Here is a 27051-nt window from a genome sequence, read left to right on the forward strand (position 1 = left end):
CTCTCCTCGGCGAGTGGGACTTTCTCCTTGTCATTAAGGTGGCTATCAAATATACATCATGTTCTACCAGAAGGACTACTTGATTACAAGAGAGGCTTTTCTTCCAGTAATGATTTCATTGTTCAAAACGTTCCTCGATTATACAAATCGTCAGCTTTTCTGAGCTCATCCAGAGCAATTCTTGCCCATCAATCATTCAGTCCTTGGTTTTCTAGGGGTTTTCGTTGTATTTTGAAAAAATAAAATTCCGATGATTATCTGCATTTCCCTCCGTCCAACCCTCCATCGCTATCTGTCAACCTTACTCGCCAAACTTCCCTCTCCATATCTCCAGGTTATGGATACGATAGTCTTGTGTCATAATCAGCGAGTGCTTGGGAGGAGGCACGTCGTCAGTGTAGCGGCCTTATGCTTCTGCATCGGAGCTTTTCTCAACTGTCTAGGTGGCAACGTCATCTTGAAGGCGGTAATACGCGTTAATGCCCTCGCCACGCTTTTCAACCGCGTCACCGCGAGGATACGCGTTGGTGGCCTCGCCACGCTTGTCAACCGCGTCATCGCGAGGATACGCGTTGGTGGCCTCGCTACGCTTGGCAACGGCATCATCAAGTCGGCCATATGCGTGGATTACTTCGTCACGCTTTAGGAGAGTGCCAACGTCTAGATGAATGTAAGTCAGTAGCTTCGCGGATCGTGATCAATTATGCACAATAAAAAAGGTGGAACACTGACTGCCGGTCCAGGGTAGCGCTGTAGCGAATGTACTGAGCGCTACTGTGGTACTTAGGACTCTGGTAAAATGCATGGTGAGGTGAGAAGGAGTCGATTTGTTGCTACTTGATAGAAGCTGGCTGGCTTTTACTTGAATTATCGATGGAACCCCAAGCAAACAGTCTATCTATATCCCGACGATATCGCTACTGTAGTGATGCAATTTCATTTCTTCATGCTTATTCGACCGGATGTCACTCGATTGCCTGAAAACTCTCATGCAGGGCAAGTAGACCGTCTGTGCCACATTCTCAATGTACCGAGCCGTGGCCTTATTTATGATTTGAGATGGTACGTAAAGATGCCCATGTTGGAAGCACGACAACTACTGACCGTGCAGTACTGGGACTATTACTATCGGCCCAAATTCGGCGATGCAGAATACGCCAACTACCTACATGTCCGTCACAAGCGACACTGCCTTCGGACGCTCATTATAACGCTGATTTTGACATCGTCACGCATTACTGGCGCGACGGTACCATTCCGCCTATGGCAGATTTCGACAATCCTCGGAAATGCCGCAACTTTGAGGGGCTGCTTCATTGGAGTGAAGCAAATGCGGTTGAAGACGACATGGAGAAGGGGCGCACAATCGAACGGCCAACAGTTGCAAACATCTTGTCTCGGCCAACGCCCAATCTCTATGTGTCAGAACAGCAATGAATGGGTTTATGAAATTCAAATTGATACAATCGCTTGGGCCTTTTCCAAATGTCATGTCAAATCTGTCATGTCAGATGTTATTCCCCTTACTAGCTGCATAATGCACGTTTGTTCCGAATATATGCGACCTTCCGGGTTAATTTTCTAGGACGAAAAGCTTTCGCATGGGCCTTGACCTGTAATGGGGAAGACTCTATATAATCCGGTTAGCCCATGGCAATAATTGATGCTCACATATCTCGATCCAACGTAAAGATGTCTGCATGATTAAGCACATTGCAGATCGATTGGTAAGTACTGGCTTCTTATCTGATGCTTGACGAAAGCTCCGCCTAATGGAAAGCATTGAGAGAAAGAAGGCAGCAAGCACGAGAATATCAAGCATTAAACCCAAGCTCTTATTGCAGGAAAGGCGTGACTAGGTCAGAGGGCCAATGCGGAATCTTATGCATATGTATCTGCAGACTTCCGGGGTTGGTCTGGAATAACGTGACTACCACCTCCGTGCACATGTGAGGTCTTCATGCGATTTCTCAAGCAAGTGGTTACTTCTAGCGCTTGATCTGACGATTAGGCACAGATGAAGACTACATCTTCCTCTGGAGTCTCTACTCCTTGGTCTGCGACCCAATTGGCACTCGTGCAGTCTTCTATCATTGGCAGGAAATGTCTCACTAGACCACACATCTGTTATATCAATACCGCATTATTGTCCACAGAAGCGTAATGAAGACAGATTGTGCTTCAGAGGTCTACGAACCTTTGATGGGCAACCATGTCAACATGTTTCCAGATGCAACTAGTCAGGTCCAAGAGCCAACCGCAAAGAATTGTGGAGCACCTCAGAAATGGTGGATGTCACTCTCACTCGGTCTCAATCTCAGCCTTTTCGCGTTCGCTCTAGTCCTGCTCGCGACGGACAAGGCCCACAGTCACACCACAAATTGGTATCTGCAGCAGCTCTCGTTCTACTGTACGTCACCTTCTACCAAATCCAAAATGAATGAAGTTCTCTTCTACGTTACAAGGAGGAGCTAATGGAAACCCAAAGCTCCAGTGTTTGAACGTCTCAACTTCGGCACAGTCGACAAAACAGTAGATGGATCTCTATTCAACGAGCACAGCCTACTCCTCCGCCGGGCGCCGTCTGCGGAAGTTGATGCTGCTTGGGAAGCGCTTGCAGACATCGGCATCGTCACCATCACCACCAACGAGGTCCTTCGCTTAGGCAAGAACCCAAACAATACAGTGAAAGCGCCACCTGAATGGGGTACGTCCGCCCGTTTCGTTTCACTTCCAGAACTAACAGCCGCACAGGATACGGTACCGACGCGCACCTCGCCCAGCTAGACGGCCAGCACGCCCTCCACTGCCTCAACGCAGTCCGCAAATACGCCTATCGCGAGCACTATTACCCTGGCTTCTACATTCCCGATCCCAATTCCAACCTTAGCCTCAACTCTAGACCCAACCAAAACAAGCCCCAAACCACGTATCCCGGCCAAAAGGAGTTTCCAGCCATCCATCAAGCGCACCTCTCCCACTGCCTACACCTCCTCCTCCAAACCCTGACTTGCAACCCCAGCACGGATATGATAACGCACAATTGGGTGCGCACGCAGGAGTATCCGTTCCCGGACTTTGGGATCAGGAAGAAGTGTAGGGATCATGAGGGGATACTGAAGTGGCAGGGAAGGAATAAGTTGAGTGAGGAGCAGTGGGTGGAGATGGCGAAACGGGGGCCGGGCGAGGGTGTGGGAGAGCAAGTGGTGGATATGGAAGGCATGTTAGGGGCGTGGGTTGAGGAGCAGAAGAAGGGGGAGGGAGGGAAGGGGCAGGCGCATGGGTAATTGGGATCTTGTGGGTGAGGGTTTGTTGGGAAGAGATTGCTATTCTTTGATATGAAACCTGTGTCGATGCGTATTCTACTCAAGAGTTGCAAAGCGGCATTGGGAATCGTGAAGCTCATTTGCTTCTTCTGGCTTTTAATCGTGGAAGACATTTCATTGATTATTGCCGGCATCAAACCTGCTAAATGTACGCACGCACTTACTAATTTAAGCCGAAACATTTGCCATTACTCCGAAGATATGTGCCCAATGCGATGTATCTGAGTCGTTTCTACCACAAACCATGACTTGTTGACATCTCCATATTTGCAGCCATTTCTAGCTCTAGGGAATAGCCTTTCGAAGTAGACGATGGTATTCAAGCTTCTTGTGAGCTACCTTTTTATGTAATGCAATTTTTATTGAATGGATCTTGCTGCAATCACCTCTCAAAGAGCTTCCTAGTCTGCTTATCGCGGTTTTTAGTTCGTGAATGTCCAACATCGCGCTTACTTAGGAAGCTTGACTTATGCTCATGTGTCCCATGATCTGGCAAGTTCTAATTTTCGTTCAGAAGCACTGGACCATGCTTGTGACTGAGTCCCCCCGAAGTTCCTCTGGAAGCACGTCGAGAATTTTTGTTGATGTAGCGCTGGCAGGAGATAAGATATTCTTGATATGTGGAGATTCGTGCCAACAGCTTGGTATATTTTCGAGGTTAAGCATTGGTCAGTATCCCGGTACCAAGACCCGTCAGAGTGTGCGCGATGTGTTGGAATGTTCCATCCCTAAAATCACTCTCCGTCGATTTGTAACCAGGTCGTCATGATGGTATCATGACGACCACCAAAGCAAATTTTACCTATGATTCCTTTGGGCAGGATGTTGCAACCATTCTGCGATATCTGTCCGGCCTCGTGGAGAACATCGTCGCTTAGCAATGATGCGCAGGCGCTCATGGTTTGGAAGACATTAGACATCCACATCGACATAGTACGTCATGCCATTTTCGAAGCTATGAACTTTCCTTCTTCCATTTGTGCTCGACGAATCTCAAATTGGTAGAGACATGCCCATACTAGCAGGGTCAATACCGTCAGTGGGACGCTCAGCGTAAAGTAGAATTGGAGTGGGTTCAGGTTGTTGTATGGACTACCAGCACTAGAACCGGATTCGTGATCTTGAAATACGTCTGTGCTCATGAGGGTCTGGTAATTTATCATGTGTCAGTTGATTAATGTCAGCGATACCAATTACTTACTGAGATGAAAGTTCCAGGTAGAAAGAAAAGAGTCACAAGAGTTATCACTTTCATTGAAACGGTTTCTGTCCTCGTCTTACGAGCGATGTGATTCATTTCGTCAGCCATCCGTTCCATGTTGAGTGTTGAGAAACTGGATTGTTTAGCCAGAAGTTTGTTACTTTGCGTATTCTGGTGGTCCAAGATGCCAGACAGCTATGTTGATCAGCTTTGTGACAGAGATACGACGCGAGAAACAGACCAGAGTTTTGCATTCCACAATATAGCCGGCAAGTGTATTCAGTCTCAGAATATGTGTCTCAAGATCGTATTGAACTTCCTGCAGCGTAGACTTGAAATGGGCAAAATCATCTCTAGAGTTGGAAAGTATCGATTCTGGAAAATATGGGGATTGCAGCGTGTTCCGATAGAAATCTACTAGTGACGACATCATCTTGATGTTCAGCTGCAAGACCAGAACCGACTCATTGGTCCTTTCATGTAGGGTATGCAGTATCTGTAAGTCGCTGACAGATATAAATTGTTGGCCACGCGTTTCAAACTCCACCTTTCTCGTCTTAGCGCTGATCGATGGAGGACGTGGTTGACGTAGACCGGATTTCATGTGGCTCATCGGCTGCGACTTCGAGTTTTTCTCCCCATGACCGGTTGAAGAAGATGACGAAGTATCAAAGACGTTGAGAAAAGTGCGAGAAAAGAGTGACATGATCGATTTTGAGCTTCTACCGGTATCTGTTCGCGCATATCTGGGAACAGAATCGCCTGCATTTTCTTCTACAATTGTTGGGGAACCGGATATATCGATCTCGTTCGTTATAGCCCGACACGAGACCTCGTGAAAACGAGCTTCGACGAAAGTGATGTAAATGTCCCAGTTCTCCGCAGCCCAATTTGCAATGATAGAATGAGTTGCCAGAGTAGATGCAAAGGATCTGTCCGTTGACTGAAATGAAGAAAGCTCCGATGGACTCTGATATTTAGTTGCGGTCCGAATGCGATCCTGTATTAAAGCATTGCCCTTGATCACGATCCAGGTACATCTGACCTTCTCTAGATCGAAAGAATGGTTGATAACGCAATCGCGAACTGACCAAGGCCAACCTCCTTGGGAAGAAGTCTCCATCGACTTCAAATTGTAACACAGTTGTAGATCACGGCCTGACCAGCCAATACTCGGGATCTTAAGACCGTAGGCAGAGAAGTCTTCTTTACAAGAAGCAAGTCTGGTACGTTGCTTGAAGGCGCAAAAGTGAAAATGCTGGGCCCGCGTTTGTCTTCCAAATATCAAGAGAAAGTCGATGAACTCTGGCATCACCTGAAGATATGTGAAACATAGCATAAGCATGGAATAGGTAACATTGAGTCTGTCCCTTGAATTCGGTGCGGATACGAAACTACCGAGTTGCGATGGTCAGCTGCTGGTGATCAAACAAGTGAGATTAGCCGCAGCTCACAGGTATCTACAACAAGGATCGTGGGATTCGGCCAGATCATCTATTGCTAGATGTTGCCTTAACTCGATGGTATCATATATTGGAAAGTTCCAGAAACCTGTCATGATCCAGATGTTAGCGTTGGTAGGTAGTCAGTCACTGGCCCGAAGATGCACACAAACCTTTTCCCCCTTCACTAAATTCGAGAAACTCAAGGAACCCTTTATCTGCTTTGAATAGACGATTTGCATCGTCTCTGAGTCTCCTATGTCTGAGATCGACTGTATACTTTGGTTGCCCAGCCAAAGACATATTCAAGGGATACTTATCGGCATCCTTGCATTGGGCTTGAAGGGCATCCATGTTGCGGAAAACCGGCAGCAAACTAGCGGAGAACGTTATCAGACCGCACAAGGTTTTAAAGATGTGCAAAGAGGACAATTCTGAGGCGAAGTATAGCTATTATATCTAGAAGCAGGCTCTAAGCATGGACCGAGCGGCAGTCCTGACCCCGCTACCGCAAGGCTGCGGTGGGCCGGAAAACAGAATTATTTGGAAGACCCAGGGTTTGCCTTACTCTGTCGTCAAAGTAATGAACTCCTACTAAGGACCCCTCTAAATACATAGCGTTCTCTCGGAGTCTTCTGGTCTCCACACAGGAGCATAGCCTCAGTGCCTTCCAAAGCAATCTAAGCATGAGGCAACGCCACCTCCCATACCTATCAGGCGGTGTTGTGAGCCTTTGGCAAGCGCCTATTCTCAAGCTCCTGTTGCTCCTCCTGCAGCGCCACGTCAGCAGCTGACCTCGATACTTTGCGCAGTAAAGGACGGTACACACCGTGGTCAGTTTTCGGGGTACGAATATTCTGTAGTATTCGCCGGAGTGCTACGCCCGGATGAGCACCACAATCAATGGCTCGGCGCCCCAGATGAGGGTCCAATTTCGGTGCTAGGCAGCCTACCTTTACTCTGAAATCCCCCACGCAGAATATGCTTGTCAGGTAATCGGCAATAATCTGTTCATTCAATCGATAATGGTACACCCTGTCATACACCCATGCCGAATTGTTGGGGGCTTGCTGCGGCATGGTGATTCCGGCTTGGTAAGGGTTGCAGGACTCTGACGGAAGCTCAATGTCAGAGCCTTTGAAATCGGCGGGAAGTGATCTAATTCCCACTACAGAGAGAGTGCCGATGCTGACACCTTTTCACGATGGACAGTGTTTGCGAATGATGGCAAGGCTTAATTTGTGACGCAGCATTAAGTATTCAGGAGCTGAGAAGCATTTGAGCCTCAAGCATGTATCATTGGCTAGGATTGATGGCAGGTGATCACCGTGAACTCTCTGGAAACGCAGCGTCATTGCATGTGAAACTGCGTTGCATATCACCTCTGCATTTATCATTCGTAGACTTTCTGCTTCATGCAAGAGAATCCATAGGTGATGGTTAGGTGAGGGTCATTGAGCTGCGGGGCACCGGCATTGATGCACGCAGACCTCAAGCTGATAAGCACAAGTAGCAAGCTAGATTCGCCAATCTTTTAGTTTATTGGCAAAGCAGAATGATTCGACTGATTAGCGTTGCCCCGCAAGGGTGTGGAGGGGTGAATTTTCAATCGGGTTGCACATCAGAGATCTTACACCATGTCTCTGTCGTCATATCAAGATTGGCTATGGAGGGACCAACTTCAGCGCCCCACTCGAATTAATCTCGTGTCAAACTTGCGAAGAAGATGTTGCTACTCACAGAGAGTGACTTACTTCGAGGCTCAGCCTGGATGAGGCCATAACATAAATGTTACTTGATCGCTATGTGAGCGGACTCTTCGCTGTCAGGCTGGGACTAATGGCTCACCGAGCCACCACTAGGCGTCGGCATTGAAGAATGAGGTCGATGCTCGCTAGTGATCATTTAGTCTTTGCAAACAAGGCTATGGAAAGCGTGCCGCTACCGGTAGAGTTGACCTTGTAATCTCAATTCTGCATTGCCGCTTGACTACTCAATGCATCGCCGGCGCCCTTATGGCGCGGTCGGAACTGCTGTACTACACACAGCCTCGTGGCTTACCGCTCCAATAAATACTTGCATACAGCTTTGTATTTCCAGTACGAGTGGTAATGGTTACGAGCCAGCGTGATGAAAGTGTTTCAATCCAGGCCTTCTTGAAGTGGCAGGAAGACCAAGGCCTATGGTGTCATGGTACAAAACAGCCAAAGCAGAAGATGCAGTCACCCAGATACATGCTCAAGTCAACACTACAGGATTATCTACAACGCGATGGCAGAGTCGAAATTTTACTTCAGGAACTTTTCCGACATGATGACCCACATGATAACCCGCCTGATGCCGACATCATCCGGAAACATTACCTCCGGCCCTTCGTCATCCTTTTGCGTCTCCATCAAGGGAGTATGATCAAGCTCTTTACAAAATATGAGAACTTGCAGGATCACAAATTGCCAATTTTATCTAAGCCTCCTAATTTCCCAATTTCCGCTGAGATTGATCTTTGGGAAGCCTTCAAAAAAAATCAGTGGCTTTTCTGCCCCGTTAGGCTCCAATACGGCATGAGTAGAGATGTATTACCGGAAGAGATTTTGCCGTTCCAATTCGAGGAACTTCTCGGTCGAGGAGGGGAATCCTCCGTCTACAAGGTCAAAATCCACCCGGAATGCCACAGTCTTCTACCCACTCCAAAGGCTCGAACGGTAGGATACTTGTCGCATTATCGCTGTCGAGCTTGAAATGACCTCTCCTTAGATTGCTAATGCACAAATATCACACGATTTTGTGGTGAAAACATATCGTGGCCAGGATGCAAAGACCTTTTATGACGCAGAGACGAGGGCTTTTTACAAGCTCAGGGTAGATAATCGTCCTCCGCCAAACATTATCACTTATTACGGTAGCTTTATCCAGAACAATACTTACAATATCATTCTGGAGTATGCGAACAAGGGAACTCTGGAAGAAGTCATGGAGCACAACAATGCTCCAAGGTCCGGCGGGGATGTCATTCGTTTCTGGGAGCAAATTTTTCAGTTGTTCAAAGGTCTTGGACAAATTCACGGAGTCGAGAAAGAAGGTCAGGGTCACCATCAAATGCTAGGGTAATGATTAATCCTCTCTTTCCTCTATAGCTTTTTCGTCTTACAGGAGATATAGATGGCACCAGGACATTAAACCTGCTAATATACTTGTCAAGAGACCTCATGATACGTTGACCCACAGTTATGAGTTTTTCGTGGCAGATATGGGTCTCAGTCATTTCAAACCTTCGACTGGTCGACAAAAGGACGCTTCGGACAAGGATGGTGGTGGTACATATACTTATGGTTCGTATGAATGTCTACTTGTTGTTCTTTACCTAGGTAACATGCTCTGAACTGATTACGGAAAGGCGCTCCCGAGCTCTTTCACAAGAATGATGATGAGATAACCGTTCGGGTCGGTCGACACGTGGATCTTTGGTCCCTTGGCTGTATCTTTAGTGAGATTGGTGTATGGATCGACGGCGGCTGGCCTGGGGTTCAAGAGTACCGCCGCTTGCGGGAGATCGAAGTAACCAAGAAAGTGGGGCCTGGCGAAGGAGAATTATTCCATGATGGGTCCAAGGTTCTCAGCCTTGTCACTAAGACTAATCGTGCTGTCGTTGGCCGTAGAGACGATTTCGTTACACGACAAGCTCTTCGGGATCTAGTAGAGCCTATTCTCATGGCAAAAGCCGATGAACAAGAGAATGCTGGACAATATTTTACTCGAAGCACACAGATTATCCGCAGAGCCAAGGTAGACATGCTGGAATACACCGAGATGGAAAGAGCAAAAGAGACCCAGGGTGACAACACAGCACCAGAGTCACAATTTCTGACCGATATTACTCATGTCAAGGTACAAGAGCCCATGGGGTCTAACAGACCCCCTACAGTCATTCTGAATGATCCTGACAAGACCATTGGAGATCCCGCGCTGCCTCCACCTCACTTGTCTTGTAACCAGGCACTTGAAATCATTGGACGCAAGCGATGGCCGAGAAAAGTTGCATTCCCCAACAAAGATCTTCTTCAAGACCTAAAGACTATGGACCACGTAAGTCAAAGAGTCACGATATGTTGTAAATCTAACCTTCATAGGTCTTCCTCATAGACACCTCAGACGCTATGGGAAACTACAGCTTTGAGGTGAAGGGCGTCTTTAAAGTGCTGGCCGCTATAGTAAAGAACTTGAGCCCAGAAGGTGTAGATATCTTCTTCACGACTGCAGGGGATCCTATCAGGGGCTGGAAGCATTCGTACCAGCTGTCATCGTCTCTAAAAAAGGTCAAATTTAGCGGCACCTCGGATATGGCAGCTAGGCTGGGCGACTTGCTGGACGAATACAAGGAAGAGCTTAATTTTCCTAAGGCGACTCGTCGAAGCATGTTCCATAGGCCAAAATCAACTGATCTCCATCGGAGACGAAATATCTACGTTTTGACGGACGGCATTTGGCAACCAGGATGCGCTAAGGACGTCCTTCCCGCCATTCAATCTATGACAAAGAGATTGCAAGCGCATGGCAATGCTGCTAAAAATCGTATGGGTATTCAATTCATACAATTTGGAAATGACGATAGGGCGAGAAACTTTTTGAAGTCCTTGAAGTCTCCACCGCCCCCAGACGACGACCCTAGTCTCAGAGTGTAAGTACTAGCGAAACAGAACATTGTCGCCCGTGGCAAACCATACCCAATACAGATTCTGACTAAACATAGGGACATGGTAGATACCACATCCTCACAGGGTAACGTTTGGAAAATGCTGCTTGGCGCCACTAAACGGTGGTTTGACCATGACGAGGGTCATCAACGAAAGGAAGTCAACCAAACACAGACAGGCCCTACTCATGGCTTACCGCAGGCATATTTCACACAAGATATGTCAGCTTCAATAAGCTGATGTCACTAATTCATACTAAGCATCTGACTGATCCATTTTAACTACCATCCTTCTCGGAATCCCACTCCGCCACTTTGCTTGCGCAATATTGGATAAGCTAGAGACCGGCTGTTCCAATTTCTACCTATGACCATGTATACGAACGAATAAATCTGTATTGACCTTAACACCGACTCAGTGTCGATACTCTCGGAAGCAAACGAGTTTGTCGCATTCGATTAGACGAATTGAGCGACTTGAACGTCGGGCCAAACCAAGACAACGCTCGCGAACATCACTTTAGTTGCTACAAAATATTCTCCTTAGACTCCAATGCATGGGTTACTAACTAGAAAGGGAGTTCAATTCAACACGACCGGTGAGGCGACGACTAAAGGCATTGACTAGGACGATAGCCATAGGATAGGAAGAGTGCGGTTTTAAAGGCAGACGCAAGTTGGTGCAGCATATCGCATTTCAAAGCAATGCATTGCACTGGCGACATTCTGCACAGACTGGAATAGAACAATGACATATAGACTAGACCGGGCAGGTTTGCATGACTCATGGCTGTTTTCAAGAAGGCAAAGTGGACTGTTACAAAATATGTTCATCTAGTGGAGTAAATATGGAAGAATGTTCTTTGACAAAGAGGATTCCCATAAATGGCACTTGAAAACAAAATTCATATGTCACATCACTTCGAACGATACGCAGCTTATGTGAATTATCGCATACAGTTGGGCAGCTTTGTCCGATCACGCTTCCAATTGCCTTGAGCCAACTTGATCATGTCCTTGACCTCACCTTTCTTCACTCAAGTCATCTGGAACGGTTGTGGGCTCGAGGGAACGAGCGTCGCTACACTGACATGTGGCCAGGTCAAGATGTTTCCAGGCAGACCAAAGTTCAGGTTTACGGTCTGTGAGTATTGAATCTGGATTGAGGGAATCGTGATTGTTATGTCTTTCGGCACACCACCGCGTGGTGTCGTGATCAGGAATTCAGGAGTAGGTGCATCGGGACTCTTCGACATATCAGGAAACAAGCGTTGTGTGCTTTGGACAGAGGATTTTGTGATGTGGACCTGGTATTGCACCCTTTCGATCCAAAATGTAGACGTCATAAAGGCTGCATGGGCGACCGGATCAGAAGGGGCATTGTTATCTCCGAGATTTTGTTTGCCCATCAGGAACGAGATATTCGAAATTCCACCGCCGTTGATAGTGGCTGTTGGTAATCCAGTGGAGACTTCAATGGTGATGGTTTCTGTAATCACCTGGTTTTTAATGGCCTTCAGAAGGACCTGGTGCGGGTTCTTGATAATTTCACTTGTAATCGTATTTTCTCGGACGAAATTTTTGAGATCCTGAGGAATCCTGAAAGTGTTCGGGTTGGCAGCATCCATGCTTGGAAAAGCTCCGTTGAGCCTATTATTAGGGTTCCCGAGCTTGAACGGTGTGGTGTCAATCATCTGGATATTTGGGGGACGAGCGTCCCCCCCTATTACAGACTTGGAGGTCGTGGCACGGGGTGGAACCAGACCCTGTGCGTTGATTGTAGTGCCATGGGGTATGCACGCCATGCGTGTTACGCTATCTGCGGGTTTCTCGTGGACTTTTGACTTCGGAACGTTGAGCCATACGCCAGGTTCAAAGTGAATGCTTGTAGCAATAGGATTGTCGCCTTTTCCAGTGGTAGGGAATGTAACGTCTTGAACAGTCTGCAAATACGGCAATCCAGCAAGATTGATGTCTGGTTGGTTTAAAAACCCGCGATTTGGTATTTTGCCTATATTTTCTCCGAAAGTCAATTGCTCTCTTGTGAGATTCAACTCTAGAATGTTGTCATTAGGTCCCACAGGTGTCTTAGCAGACGCGTTTGACGTAGTAGGGAACGTAGCATCGTCATTGGCCCGTGGACGCCATATCAAATTGAACCCGTTGCCCGCATAAGTACCGTGGAATTGTTCCAGCGGGAACGAAGGCAAGAATGAGTCTTTAGGTTTTTCTAGCTGTTTCTCCAATTGTGGGGGCAGTGCTGCTACTTGCTGCTTTGGTGCCGGTGGAGCATCTTCGCGGTGGTGTGTGCCTTGGATCTTTTCGTCCACAGTATCCCATTTAAATCCTCTGAGGTCGAGCATGGGGGCGGGTGCTGAAATATTCAGAGGAGCGATCACGTTCCCTTCCGGGGTGATTTGGCTGGCCATGATCGAGAACTTGCGATGGGCTGAATTGACAGGGCTGAAAAATGGATTTGAAGTAGAGCTGTAGAAATGTGTTTTGAATGATTTTTTTTTTTTTGCAAGTGTCGAGGAAAGTCGCAACCTTTATTGCCGGACCATGGCCATTGACCACCTACTTTCGAGGCATATCGGGGCCAAGATCAGTCTGGGCCCGGCCAGAGCAAATGCATAAGGCTCTGGTGAAGATACCAGATAGTGATGGCAGTCAGCCACCAAATGCAAGAGCTTTTAGCTGCTGTACCATACCGATGAAGTGCATGTACATGGAGTTGAAGAGGGTGATAGTGCGGGGCAAGATAATCTCATCCTTCAGATGAGAAGGTCCGCCTTGTACGGGCAAGCCACGGTTGTCGGAAGAGGTGACAAGTCTGCAGGTGGGTTGGTATGGCGTTTGAAGGGAATTGTCGAGAATGTGATGAGGCCCACGTAGCTGCAGGTGGCTGGAAATGAATTGACGAGGACCAAAGCTAGAGTGGGCGAAAAGTCTGGACCACTTTGGAATACAGAAGTGGCGCTCTCAGTCTCAGCTGGAAGAAGTGTTGATCCATATGTTTAGTGGCTCGGCATTTCAATACTTTCACATTATTGGATGCCACCATCCCTCCTCTTTTTATCTTAATCACATGGCGCCTCTCAGAGTCTCAATGAGCCCAATGATCAGCCCATTGACACCACGTTTCCTGTATGAGTGAAGCTGTCAACTACCGCCACCGCGTCTGTGCGTTTGAGCTGCTAACTAAAAATGTGGCCATTTCGACCATTTGGGACAAGGACTTCAGGCCTCTCGGCGACAGATCAAGTCTACTGCAGTACACGTCAATTCCCACTGCAGTAGGTTCCTGTCGCATGCGGAATGTTCACTTCGTCACTTCCATCGACCTATGGCTGTTGGCTTGTGATGAGAGACTCGTTTGGTGGCTGGCTGAGAAAAAGAATCTAGAACTAACAGGTAAGCGAGTTTGTCGAAAGGCGGTAGATACGATCACAGGATATGGAGTCGACAGAGCTGCACATCTGCAAAGAAACGCGCCGAGAAGCCTGAAAGGAGTAGGTTGAAATGGGGGGTGACAAATGTGACTGAAAACTATCGCTACCTCCACCATTGTCATTAGGAGACATTATCATTCTTTCTGATCTGGCTTTCTTTCTCTCCACCTTGATCGAAAGAGCTCAAATCAAAGTACCATTACAAGAGGCCCAAGCGAAGATGGCAAGAGAAGAAAAAGGGCGTTGGACAAATGTGTTCAGCCCAGAATTCGATTGCGTGCTCGTTCATGCTAGCCTGCTGCCTGATGGCACGATCCTCTATTGGGGCCGGCGTCAACACCCCAAGGCCAAAAACTCAAAGGACCTCGACGAACACTTTACCACAGCCTTCGTCTGGACTCCTCCCTCTTGGGTTGCTCCCCCTTGGAATCCTTCTACGCAGAAATTCGGCGAGAGCAAGTCCACCCCAATTAGCGGTAAGAGCACGCCCGCCAAGGTGGGTCGTGCCTGGGATCTATCGACAAACACCCTCAAGCCCGTTCCGAATCCGCCGAATGGTCCGCTCAACAGGCTTGGCAATGGCACAGTCAATCTATTCTGCGGTGGCCACTGTTTTCTACCGGACGGCAACCTGCTCGTTGTTGGCGGGCATATCAAAGACAACGAGGGTCTCCGCCAGACTTCTGTTTACAACTACAAAACCAAAGAATTCTGGTCCATGACGGAGATGAATAATGGCCGATGGTACCCTTCGGCTCTGCCCCTTCCCGATGGCCGCGTGCTCGTTCTCTCCGGCAGCTACAAGGATGGAGATAAGGACCCCATAAACAATAGCGTTCCACAGATCTGGTCTCCCAATGACCCCAATGCGTGGAAAGAGGTCGCAGCACCAATTCCCGACCAATTTGTGTTCCCTTTGTATCCGCGAGTGCATCTTGATCCGAACGGTCGTCGAGTCCTCATGGCCGGCCCGCTGGAGCAGTCATGGTTTCTTGAGCTCAAGGACAAGAATAACAAGGAAATCGTGACTCAAGTCAAGACTGACAACAACAAAAGTGTCTCAATCTATGGGAGATGGAAATCTGCAGAAATAAAGCGTAAGGCTGGGGCAAGAGACTATTGCCCGTCGGTCATGTACGACAGCGGTAAGATTCTGTACATTGGTGGAGGGGACGGTAACGGGGGTCCCACTACGCAGGCCGAGTACATCGATTTGAAAGCCGAACCGCCAGAATGGAAGATGACGAATATGAATACGCAGCGTAGGCAATTCAACGCCACGGTGTTGCCTGATGGCACTGTGTTTGTGACCGGAGGCACTCGTGCTAGCGGATTCAACAATTTAGATACAAACAATCCCGTGCATGAAGCTGAGCTCTGGAATCCTGTCAATCAAAAATGGACCACAATGGCATCGGAAAACTCCAATCGCTGCTACCACGCCATCGCACTACTGCTGCCCGATGGCCGGGTCCTTTCAGCTGGGGGTGGTGAATATGGCGATGCTGACAAGCTCGACAATCAAAACCTTACGGACGGGCAATTCTTTGAGCCACCTTATCTGTTCAAGGGACCCCGACCAACCATTCAGAGTGCGCCGAAGGAGATCAATTGCGGCGCCAACTTGACATTCCCAGTCACTGTCGGTACTGACGACTCGATCGACAGAGTGAGCTTGGTACGGCTTGGTTCCGTGACACATTGTCGCAACATGAACCAGTCACTTATGTTCTTGGGACCCATCAAGCAGACGGGCACGAAGATTACAGTACCAGCTCCTGCCGACGAAAATCATGCACCGCCGGGTCATTATATGCTCTTTGTGTTGAATCAGCTGGGAGTACCGTCCGAGGCCCCGATTGTCCGCGTTGTACCAGCACCAACATCAGCCAACGCGTTTACAGCATCCATGCGTGTAGCAGATATTTCGCAGCCCACAATCGCAGCAAAACAGGTTCAACCCACCCTTTTGGCGCACAATGAAAGGATTATTAACGAGCAGGCCCGACCTCCCGTTGTGGTAGGCCTTACGCCTGTTTGTCCCTACGGCCTCGGAGGCTGCTGGGGTGTGGCTCATGATGCACTGCAGCGACTGAGTGGTATCGAGACTGTCCGCCCGGTACCGGACCACACTGACTCCCTCGCTTTCGTCTACCTGCAACAAGAAGACATCCTCCCTGACATTGACGAATGGCGGGACGAACTTGAGAAGGCCACGAACAAGGGATACCATATGCGTGGTATCGAGGTAACAGTCACCGGTGTGTGTAGCAAGACACAGCATGGCGCCAACGAGCAGCTGACGCTGGCCGCCACATCGACTCGACCAACATTAATCCTCGCGCCGTTCCAGGCAAGCAGCCAACTAAAATTCGACATGGCAGCGCAGAGTCCGAGACCAATTGACGACGCAGAAGCTGGGGCATACAAGCGGCTCTCGGCGACACTGGCAGATCATCCAGTAGGACTGGCAGTGCAGGTGACCGGGACGCTCCAGAAACAAGGCGCCAATGAGTATTCTCTCAACGTCAGAGAATTTGAGGTAAACGCTTGACAACAAGATGCCAATAGCTTATGACAGGTATGAACAATGAAGCTTTCCTTAACTTGAAAACGTTTTAGGTCAAGTTCCAGAGCTTTTCACCCCCGACATAGTGTGAATACATTCGTTTTACATCCTTGCTGTAGATGACATGTGACCTGGTAATGACCGAGGGTCGGTCAGTCTGAGCGTGGCCACGCCAAAGAGAACTTAAGCGCGGGGATTTAGGGCCATATGCCCCAATGAAATTGCAACAGGCGGGCTATCGTAGGCCACTACCCTCCGCTTTGCCCCTACAAATTTGGCGCGGTCACGTTCAGATTGACTGACCCTCGGTCGTGAGAAATTTCTGACCCCGAGATTTAGCGTGTGCAGTTTACCATTAAAGTCTTGGCATGATCTCGGCTGGTGCGGCATATGCCGGCGTTACCAAAATTAATGGCATTGAGGTAGAATTCATTACACTTGCACTCTGTACTAGTCATGACCCTAGCTGCAACGCCTCTGGCGGGTCGTCTCGGCCTCTCCTTCAGGCCATGCGCAGACTGCTTGGCTTAACTTGGATGCTAATCCACACCTATATGTTTTGCTGGCAGCAAACTGCGCCCCCACTCGTCAGGCTGAATCTGGACTCGAGCTCCTACCACACTCGAACGCAATGTCTACCAATAGCCACAGCTTCACTGCGTTGCAATACCTCGACCCTCCATAGTCATTGCGGATGGCGGAAGCGATTGCGACAGTGGGACTAGTTGCCTCTATTGTTCCCCTCCTCGATTCGACTGTGAAGATCGTCTCTCGCATTAATGAATTTGTAGACAAAGCCTTGGAGCAAGCTGTGAGCAACGTCAACAACGACATCCATGTGCTTGGGTTGTATCAGACGATCGACATCGGCGCTGTCTGCGTCTACCCTTGTTCAATTAGTTCGGGCCAGCATCTGTCACATCTAAGTGACCGATTGCTTAGTTGAGCCAAGTGATCATCTCATTGATCAATCAGTCAGCTTGTTGAAGTGCACAGCTATTTGGCCATTTAGCTATCTTGTTCGTCAAATCAACGCTGTGTTTGGCGGAGTAAGGGTATGGTTGGGGAAAGAGCGATGAGTTGATTGTCGATTCTCATCCGCACGCGGGAATTTGTCATACATAATGTGAATTTATTGTCACCAGCTCACATCCGAAGACTTATCATTGTGAATTTTGGCTCTTCATCACATTGTGGTGATGGCAATCACGGCTTTGATTCCGCTTTGTTGTGGTGTCAAAAGTTCTGATGATCGAGAGCTTCTTCTTCTTCTTCAGCCGTTTTTCAAGTCGATCACGTTCATCGTAGTTGACTGGAAAGCAAGCTCATCAGCCGCTATCAATAGTCGTGTCTGTGGAACCATTTCGAGCTACTCATATCTGGGTGGTCTCACCAACTCCTGATTTCGAGACGTCTGATCACAGACGTTTCTTTTCCTTTGCATTCTGCTTTTCGACCTCTCCGTCCCTTCTTTCGATCTTTCAATAAGACATAAAATAGGTACGTGGATTATGTAGACCTGAAGTCAAATTAGCTGACGAACTCAAAACTTTCCCTACACAATGACGTCTTCCGCACCGATGATCAAGCAGTCAAGCACCACCGTCCGCAGCGACCCTCGCGTCATCGAGGCTACTAAGTCAGTTGTCTGGTCTCGCGAAGACGGTTTCGAGGATTGAGACAAGTTATCGGCGGTGAAGAGAGGCGTTGCTGCGATCGAACGCGTCTCTTTCGAAGGTGGAAACGTCATGCTTAGGCGAAAAGGCCGAGGCGCGTGGTGTGAGGTCGTGTGGGGAAAGTATGATTGAAATCGCTTATGCATGTCCATGTATTTCAAAAAGATCTGATAACCATTTCTAGGGGACGACTTGCATGGAAGACGGCAGAAGTCAGGGGAGTACAAGGCTATTTCTCCCTTTTCTTCAGTGTCGTGAAAGATCCAAATATCACGTTTGGAACCGAAACGAATCAGAACGAAGCCATCGCTGAGGCTAGGGAGTTTTAAAAGGCAGTTTCTAAATATCAGAGGTAAAAGCGCGACTTGGACTCGTTGAGTGCTTGGATACAAACGCTAAAGATTTGAAGATTTTTCGAGGAAATAGGCTGCCACATCGTGAAGAAGGTTGCAGCGTGTCTTTAGCATTTCAGAAGTAAGCCTGTCACACCTCGCATTTCATCATTGTATTCTAAAATCGGTAGGCCTTGAGAACGCAGACGGAAGAGAAGGTCTTAAGCTCTAAGCTCCTTAGGTTACTAGTGTCTGCAGGCTTCATATGACACGTCGAATCAAGCTACGGGCGTCATACAAACGCACAATTAAAGCCTTGCGTTCTTCCTGATATGGCCAAGGAAACCAAATTGATAAGACCACTCACTCTGCGACAGGTATGGACAGTCCACGGGCTTGGAAATCAAGACTGATAAAGTGTTTAATTAAAGGGCGGATGCAAAGTACTAGTCTTACATACAGAACAGCTCCGCCAGCTATCCAGCGAATATCGAAATGACTTATAAATACATGCTTCTGCTCTCATATCATACTTCGCCCAAGTCTCCATAGACTTGCCACTCATGTGGTTTCCCGAGCATTTCTAAGTGCGCTGCCTATGCCTGAAGGTCCTTTTCGTAAGTCGATAAATTCTCGAGTTGAACGTTTACGAAGGACCCTTTTCGAAAGCCAAAAACGGATTGGATGTTGCCAGGATTTGAGTAATAAACCTTGCCCGTCATGTGCGCGCTAGAGTGGGCACCAGATTCTCTTTCAAATCTTGCACTTATCCGATTTCAATGACGACGACCGCCTGGATTGTGCATGTCTCTCAGCCTCTGCACACTTTCGTCAACAAACTTGATCCATGATTCGTATTTCGAATTCGAGAATCCTGCAGCGGTGTCTACTCCTCGTTTTGCTATGTGTTCAGCAAGATCAATGCCGTCCGTGATAGCCATGTTTGCGCCTTCTCCGCCAAGGAGAGGTGCGCCATGCGCTGCGTCGCCGATGATAAATGCGCCTCTGTCGGCCAATTGCTTGGAATGATCTATCTGCGGCCTACGACTCCGCAAGAGCCAATGCAACAGACGATCATTACGCATGCTTTCAGCGTGGAAAATGGTGTTGAACGGCTGGGGTAGATTCCCTAGCGCTTCTATCTCGTCGTATAATGCTGGAGGGGTCAACTTTGCGCCGGGTGATGGTCGAAGTGGCGTATGTAATGGGTCCTTGGTTGATCCTTGGCTCCGAGTTTGGCGGGAATAGATGTAGCCAAGAATCACGTATTCGCTGGTCATATCACTGATGGTTATCTCCAGACGAGCTGCCCCATTGTGATGCACAATCATGACATTTTCCGCCATAGATTGCCCAAACACCTTGACAAACACGTCGGTAGGCACGCGGCGTCTACCACTGAAAGCAACAAAAGGATGGACATCCGCGTCCACCTTATGCATCAGTGACCGCGACACGGATGAGTTGATTCCATCGCATCCGGCAAGACATCTTGTCTTAAAGCCGAGGCCGCGCTCGAATTTGACCAGATGGGTTCGGTCCTGCTCATGTCGGATAAAACTTACCCTTTGACCCGATCGTATCGATAGACCGGATTTTAGTATAGCCTCAAGTCGACTACGGTTGCATCGAAACGTGCCAGCTTCTGTACCTTCCAGATGACCGGTTCCCCCCGTGCCCCGTCGACAGCGGTCTCCTTCCGAAAGGTAGCTTCATCCATCTTGAGAAGACCCAGGAGTGGACGATAGGTAGAGGCATGTAGCGTAATTCCGTAATTGAATCGCGGGATACCAGGTGCAAGGTCATAGATCTTGCCTGAAATGCCTTTACTTTTCAGACTCAATCCGAGGGCCAGTCCGCTGAGCCCAGCTCCGATGGTAGAGACCGCAGGGGCAATCATTTTATTTATTAAAACACGCCCAGATCAATTATGCCGAGAGTCCAGAAACAAAGAATTAGTACTGTCCAAGGTTCGTCTAAGTCCTTTGATTGGAAGGATCCAACAGCAATTTGGAAAAAACTCCACTACCTAAAGATTCCCCCTGTTTTGCAATCACTTAATAGAAGGACACCTTCTGGTTGCTCTTACTCCCGTCAGAGGTTAGTCATGAGGATGCCAAGCTAATCCGGAACTGCTTCCACAAATCTGCGCAATTATAGGTAGCAAGGAAAGCTGAGCCTGAATGCGTTGAATCGGCGGCTCAGAAAGCTCGAAAATTTTCATGTGGTCCCCGCGCCAACCATTCTAACTTTCAGGTCACGGCCCGAGACGGCCGAGGTGGCTTAGAATAAGATACCAAAGATCCAGGTATTGAAATTAACAGCTGTAATTTACAGCTATCAATCCCATCAGGCTATCAGATCTCTAATCATCCACTACATACCTTCGGCTACAGACTGCGGAACATCTTCATGCAAGCGTTTCGAGTTAAAAGCAGACTTCTCCCGCATCCCGGGGCTTTCACTGCCTGATACGAATCATGGCTAATTTTAGACGTATTGAAATATACCGTCTACCGAAACAAACAACCTCGTATCCTCAGACACTGCCCTTCTTCCCACCACCAATGACCTCTATCTTCAAGAAGTCATCACTATGATACTATGCTCGTGTCGCTCTAGATCGATTGCTCGGATCTGGTTCCCTTAATTACCTGAAACAGTCTGCAGCACCAATGATGACGTTGCCGGCCACTTCCCAGGCCTTTGCCTCGTTCGAGCATACAGGCTCCATCAGCAATCCTACATGCCTATTTGGTCGTCTACACGGGGCTATGCCTCCGCTATAAAAAGTGTCAACTTTAGACGGTTGTTCTTAATTTCGTATCGCCTCTGCCGCGCAGTGTGTGCATGGGCTTAGCTATCTTGACGCCTATTATGGTAAACCGTGAGTACAAGGTGAGTTCTTGGCTGTTCCCATATAGCCAGAGTCAGCTTTCGTGCGATGCACTATGTATTCACTCAGGAAAACCCGTTGCCTCCTCGCTGCTATTCAAGCTTGTTCGCCTTTTACTCAATGTTGATCCATCAAGTCATTCGACATGTCGTTCGTAGAAGACCCCATGAACGCAGATCCACCTCCTCAGATAGAAGAGATCCTCCAAATAATCACTCTTCCAATTCGCCGTGACAGTGGGCTCGACAGTCCCTGGACAAGAGAGTCATTCAGATTGCACTCAGCGTTCCGGACCATCTCAAAACAACCTGGCTGGATCCGCACACTCTGGGATCGAGATCTCGAGCACCTAGACAGATTCCACATTTTCATAAGTCAGTGACCTCAATCTCTTCCCACTACCACCCACGCAGCCTAAATCATCTATCACAACAGAATGGTCAACCCACTCCTCCGCCCACTCCTTCTCCATCAGCCGCAACTTCCACAAAGCCTTCTCGCCTCTGACAAACGCGCCCATCGCCTCCATCCAGCCTACGACCTTCCTCCTCCGTAGCAGCCCCTCCCACCACCAACAGTACTCCCTCTCATCGGCCCTCCACGCCTCCCACCCAACCAAAACTTACACCTTCTCTTTCCCCCAGCCTCTCCCTCCACCCTACCCTTTCCCCTCCCCACCCCAGCAACCCCACCAAACCCTCTTTCCCCCCAACCCCACCTCTCTCCCCTCAACCTTTTCACCAGCCGCCATCCGCGCCATAGCCTCCGCCCCCGCCTCGTCCGCCGACCAATTTCACCACGAGTCTTTAGATACAGCGCTAGCGACCACTCTCACCACCCTCTTCGACCCCACCAGCTTCCCATCCTCCCACACCCCTGGCATCTCGAACACAGCTACATACATCCCGCCCGATCTCTCGTCAAACGCGTCCTCCACTAACCTCGACGATTTGGGGGACGTGAGGTGTCCGCTGGTATCTGTGGCGCACGGACCGTCCATCAGCACCACCTCCCCATCTCCTTCCAGCCCACGGCTCTTTTCTATGAACCGCGACGGTGGAGGTAACGGAGAATGGGCTGGGCCTAAGGCAAGGGACGGGGGCGAAGCAAGTCACGCATACATGATCATCGTAACCTGGCGCACACTAGAGGACATGAGCGCCTCGAGGAGCGATGTCGATATGGTGCTTTCTGCCGTTCTGTCGCAGCTGCCGCAGCGCCCACCCTTACCCCCGTCCTTATCCCTGGCACAAAATTCTTATCAGATGGTCGAGGCAGGGGGACTTCCGGCGCCGTTTCCCTCCGGTGCATGGGATTCTGCGGGAGAAGATGCTGGTGGGGATGAGGACGGAGGAGGTGGAGATGAGATTGGGCTGGGGCTTGGGGGAAGGGCAGGGGGTTGGGGCGGGCGTGGAGGCGGAGGGAATGAGGTGTGAAGGGCGGGTGTGTTTGGGGTTGAAACAGTGGGGACGGACGCCGAGGAAAGTGAAGGCGGAGAAGGGACTGAAAAGGGAGGTAGGGGAGAAAGGAGGGGAGGGGATTAGAGGGGTCGGGATGGGGGCTGTGAAGGCGGTGAGGGAGCGGGGGGGAGGAAACCTAAGCTTAGGGCTGCGTGTGTCATTATGTGAGATGCTGTCCATACATCAGGATGTAGAGGGTGGAGCTTGAGGGGGTACGATTGACGACTGATGAATGATGAAACTCCTTTGCCAGGAATTATATGAACTTGAGGCAATGTCGATTGCCGGCTCTATGCAATTAGTGTACAGACCCATCTATCTAATGCCTCCTCTCTCTCTCCTCTGCCCGAAATTGACGACCTCAATGCGCTTCAACGACACTCCCCTTCGGCTGTATCCTCGCCATCATCTCCTCCTTCGTAATCAAATGATCAATCCTCTCCAACAACCCAAGCAAGCTCTTCATACTCCCACTCCACTCATTCAACACCTCATCTGCATCCCTCGTCTTCTGAAAACTGACCACCCTTGCCGGACGATCGATCTTCGCATACACCGTCTTCGCCGTCACCAACTCGCTAATATACTTCTCCGTCTCCTCTTCCCCAAGATCCAGTAACTGACAAAGCCTGTCCATCTTTATGCGCGTGTAGTATTTCGCGATCACGCGCACGTTGTGCTCGATGACGCGTTTTCGCAGGTCTTCCCATCGTGTGTGCGCTTTGGGGTCGTGGGAACTGGGAGTTGCGGAGAAGACGTCTGTGGAGCAGAGGTGCGGGCCGAATTGCTCGGCGACATTGGGCCAGCGCATGAGTTCGGGGATTGTGAAGAGCTTGAGGAGGCGGGCTTCGACGGGAACTTGGGGGTTGCGGGTGTCGGTGTTGATGCGGTGGAGGAGATCGGATTGTTCGTTGTCGTAGGGGGAGAGGAGGATGTAGTAGATTATTCTTTGGAGGGCCTGTGGATGATGTTAGATTCACGAAGGGGAGGGGAAGATGTGGCCAGGAGGACACTGCTTACAGCATGTAGTTGGTCCTGGTTTTCTTCGACAGATTCGGTATCAAGAACTTGTCGGTAGTGTTTGCATACGTCGAGATACTTATCCTCGTGCTTGGCCAGCACGATTTGCTGATCGTAGTATCGGAGCTTGAGATCAGTCACGTCCTGCTCTTTCTCTAGAGGAGGGTCATCTGCACTTCGTTTCTTCTCTTTCTCCTCTCGCTCTTTCTGCTCTTTCTCGAGCTCTTCCGGTGATTTTTTTGGCTTCCGGGCAAAGTACCGTGTGCTTATCTTTCGACTTAGTATACCAGCTTGTACCCAGTCGCCTTTTTCTATGCAAAGTGCTACTTGCTCCAAGATGAACTCTGTCTTTTCGCGCCGCTCCATCGACCCAAAGGTCTCCACTTGAAGTTCGCATAGAATATCCGCAGCTGCATTGAGATCACCCTGGGCCTTCTTCATGTCCGAGAGAATTCGAGTGACACGTGCTCTTTCGACCTCGACGAATATCTAGCCATTGTAAGCCTAATTTCCATCAAGTTTGATATGAAGATCTGACCTTGCCCTCTGTGACCGTTCGCAAGGTCTCAATGAGTGATAGCTTTTTTTCATCATCTGGAGTCTCGCTGATGAACGACATGGCGACCTGAACCATCTTCGTGGTTGCTTGCTTGAGCTGACCATGCTTCTTTGACAATAATAAGATCTGTTCGTTAAGTAGTGGCCAGTCTCCCGAGTCTTTCGATATGGTTATGATGGCGACAAGAAGTCTCGATGTGGATGCGAGGTCCGATGCCTGGGGCGAAAGGTAAATAAATGTACAGGGTGAGCGCGCGGGCATGTCTGACCTGTCTGGTCTGTTTCTCCAGCGCTGACAGCTTTTCTATTGCTGACGCAACATTGCTCTTTCATGAATAGTCAGTACTTGCTTCCAATCCTAAAGGCTTTCCATTCTATACCTTTGCAAGCTCTTCGGCTTCCGGTATTTGCTTGTCAACCTCTTTTGTGAAGTCTTTCTCTGGCTTGAATAGCTGACCGTCCGCCATCTTGAGATCTCTGGGACACAGAGCGGTATTTGAGATAATTTGAATGATTACTCTGTCGCTAAGAGAGGGTTGATGGATCAGATTTCTGGAACCAAAAATCGCGGTTACGCATGCCTTAGAGACGGAGATTCAGCTAGTCTAGTTCTAATGTCCGAGGGCTTGGCGGTACAGAATACAAGCAAGGTCCATTCTATGAGCACCAAAAGCATGAGCACATCATGTAATGGTGTTTTCATCGAAATAACCGCGGTCTCGAAGACATCCGGATCTTTTGTGGTCATGATGGTAGCGACTCGATGATGAACGACATGCAGGCAATAGCACTATTGAGCCTCATGCAAAGTGGATTGTGACCTAATCTGCCCTGCATTGTTCATCTCAAGACATCCTTCGAGTAAGACACATGTAAGCAGGCGCTTTCTCGTGCCAAAGATGTAAAATAGTGTTCGATGAATCCTAAATTCTAGACTGAGCGCTCTACAATTTCATTCCGGCCACGGTAAGGACGGTATGTCAGGCTCGTTTCGCATGTATGACAAGGCTACGATCTCCAATCGTGAGATCATCGAGGACACAACCACTGGAGGACCAGCACTCCCGACCATCATCGAGCTGAATCCTATAATTAACACCAAGGCGAGATGGGTCTGGGAAAACCGACGCAGTGCAATTTTCCTCCCAAACGGCGAGTTCATGATAGACGTCAGAATGCACAGACACTTGCATCCATTTCTTGCAGATCCTTCTCCGACGGCAAGTGACATCTATCTCGTGACTCGGGCAGCAAGCTTCGGGCCAATGCCATTTGGCTCGCTGAATCACTGGTCCTTTTACACACAAGGAGTATTCTATCACCTGTCCGCTCCAGAATTGCCGCGTGAGGCAAGTGGAAAGACTCAACATTCAAAGAAGTCCAGGAACGCTTCTTGTATGCTCAAATGCGAAGATCTCAGTGATCCCAGTACCGATGACTATATCAGAATCGAAAATCGAAAAACACGAAAGACTCTGATAGCATTTAAGGTCGGGCAAACTGATTACAGGCGTGATCAGATTCTGCCCATAGCAGAGTGGGTCGTCAGTCAGCTCTCGGAATATGGGTTGGTTACCGCCAACTGTCAGCACTTTGCAATAAGAATGGTCCAACGGACTGTAATGAGAGTTTGCGATCGCTTAGTGTTTTGTGGCACTGCTACAATGATTGCAGATTGGAATTTTGGCAGAAATCATCATCCCAATGGAAACGTCTTTGATCGGGGGGTTGTTGTTGCACCAGCTTTACCTGGTAAGTAAAGTGTGCAGACTTGCCGCTTGACTTTGTGTGTGCAGTACTGAAAGATTTGTGCGCGTAGTGAACCAAACTTGGCTGCAAGAACAGCTCAGAAAAGTTTATTGGTTATTCAAGAGTATATTTCCAGCCCTTTTACTCGACAATATACGTACTAAGGCGTGATAGTTCGAGGCTATCACAATGACCGGCAAGTGAGAGCGTATTACGAGCAGGGTCCTGATAGTTTTAGAGCCTGGCATCCTCCCGGGTATTGGAGGGAATATTGGAGGAAGTATGGCGGAGATAGCTTGAATGCTTTTGTCTGGTTTAAGGTGTGTTGCTCTTCATACAGCCACAGGTGGCAAACGTAGCCTTAGGAGCCGTCTACTAAAGGATCTAGGACGATATTAAGAATGGACGTCTCAAGGACGCTTTCCTCGGCAGGTATCAAGTCTTTCCTGATGGCACGAGAAAGCGACCTCTACAGAGAATGTCGAAAAGACGACCAATTGATGATATCGAGCTGCCTCAAGTGGGAAATCTTGCACAATCAAATCCGGCTGAAACCGTCGACATTTGAGTGCAAACTAAAGCCTGGCCCGGTCCAATCTCTTGGACTTAGCTACGTACATGAGAACTTACCGCTTCCTACGGATTGCACTTTCTTCGGACAGGCATTAATGCAAAGCCAA

The 27051-nt window shown here is 48.8% G+C and overlaps 8 protein-coding genes across 8 annotated transcripts; 3 read left to right on the forward strand and 5 right to left on the reverse strand.

Moving 5' to 3' along the window:
* Nucleotides 1–2163: 2163 nt before the first annotated feature.
* Nucleotides 2164–3287, forward strand: KY384_001174 (uncharacterized protein; the record flags this gene model as incomplete). The annotated part of the gene is made up of 3 exons (XM_044809706.1): nt 2164–2410; nt 2489–2707; nt 2755–3287. The coding sequence occupies 3 exons, from the start codon at nt 2164–2166 to the stop codon at nt 3285–3287; spliced, it is 999 nt and encodes a 332-aa protein (XP_044673613.1).
* Nucleotides 3288–4264: 977 nt separating this feature from the next.
* Nucleotides 4265–4644, reverse strand: KY384_001175 (uncharacterized protein; the record flags this gene model as incomplete). Its single annotated transcript, XM_044809707.1, has 2 exons — nt 4265–4474; nt 4576–4644. The coding sequence occupies 2 exons, from the start codon at nt 4642–4644 to the stop codon at nt 4265–4267; spliced, it is 279 nt and encodes a 92-aa protein (XP_044673614.1).
* A 40-nt stretch (nt 4645–4684) lies between these two features.
* On the reverse strand, nt 4685–6323 carry KY384_001176 (uncharacterized protein; the record flags this gene model as incomplete). Its single annotated transcript, XM_044809708.1, has 2 exons — nt 4685–5832; nt 6143–6323. The coding sequence occupies 2 exons, from the start codon at nt 6321–6323 to the stop codon at nt 4685–4687; spliced, it is 1329 nt and encodes a 442-aa protein (XP_044673615.1).
* A 1757-nt stretch (nt 6324–8080) lies between these two features.
* On the forward strand, nt 8081–11232 carry KY384_001177 (uncharacterized protein; the record flags this gene model as incomplete). Its single annotated transcript, XM_044809709.1, has 7 exons — nt 8081–8671; nt 8724–9073; nt 9129–9298; nt 9364–10052; nt 10097–10644; nt 10717–10881; nt 11079–11232. 7 exons carry the CDS (start codon nt 8081–8083, stop codon nt 11230–11232), a joined length of 2667 nt encoding a protein of 888 aa, XP_044673616.1.
* A 464-nt stretch (nt 11233–11696) lies between these two features.
* Nucleotides 11697–13088, reverse strand: KY384_001178 (uncharacterized protein; the record flags this gene model as incomplete). Its single annotated transcript, XM_044809710.1, has 1 exon — nt 11697–13088. One exon carries the CDS (start codon nt 13086–13088, stop codon nt 11697–11699), a length of 1392 nt encoding a protein of 463 aa, XP_044673617.1.
* Nucleotides 13089–14331: 1243 nt separating this feature from the next.
* Nucleotides 14332–16665, forward strand: KY384_001179 (uncharacterized protein; the record flags this gene model as incomplete). Its single annotated transcript, XM_044809711.1, has 1 exon — nt 14332–16665. The coding sequence occupies one exon, from the start codon at nt 14332–14334 to the stop codon at nt 16663–16665; it is 2334 nt and encodes a 777-aa protein (XP_044673618.1).
* Nucleotides 16666–19464: 2799 nt separating this feature from the next.
* KY384_001180 (uncharacterized protein) lies at nt 19465–20588 on the reverse strand (the record flags this gene model as incomplete). Its single annotated transcript, XM_044809712.1, has 2 exons — nt 19465–20229; nt 20340–20588. The coding sequence occupies 2 exons, from the start codon at nt 20586–20588 to the stop codon at nt 19465–19467; spliced, it is 1014 nt and encodes a 337-aa protein (XP_044673619.1).
* Nucleotides 20589–23405: 2817 nt separating this feature from the next.
* Nucleotides 23406–25089, reverse strand: KY384_001181 (uncharacterized protein; the record flags this gene model as incomplete). Its single annotated transcript, XM_044809713.1, has 5 exons — nt 23406–24002; nt 24065–24553; nt 24603–24839; nt 24892–24948; nt 25003–25089. 5 exons carry the CDS (start codon nt 25087–25089, stop codon nt 23406–23408), a joined length of 1467 nt encoding a protein of 488 aa, XP_044673620.1.
* Between the last annotated feature and the right edge of the window lie 1962 nt (nt 25090–27051).

The sequence above is a fragment of the Bacidia gigantensis genome (genome assembly GCF_019456465.1).
Source record: "Bacidia gigantensis strain McMullin 20006 chromosome Unknown contig_125, whole genome shotgun sequence".
Classification (NCBI taxonomy): Eukaryota; Fungi; Ascomycota; class Lecanoromycetes; order Lecanorales; family Ramalinaceae; genus Bacidia; species Bacidia gigantensis.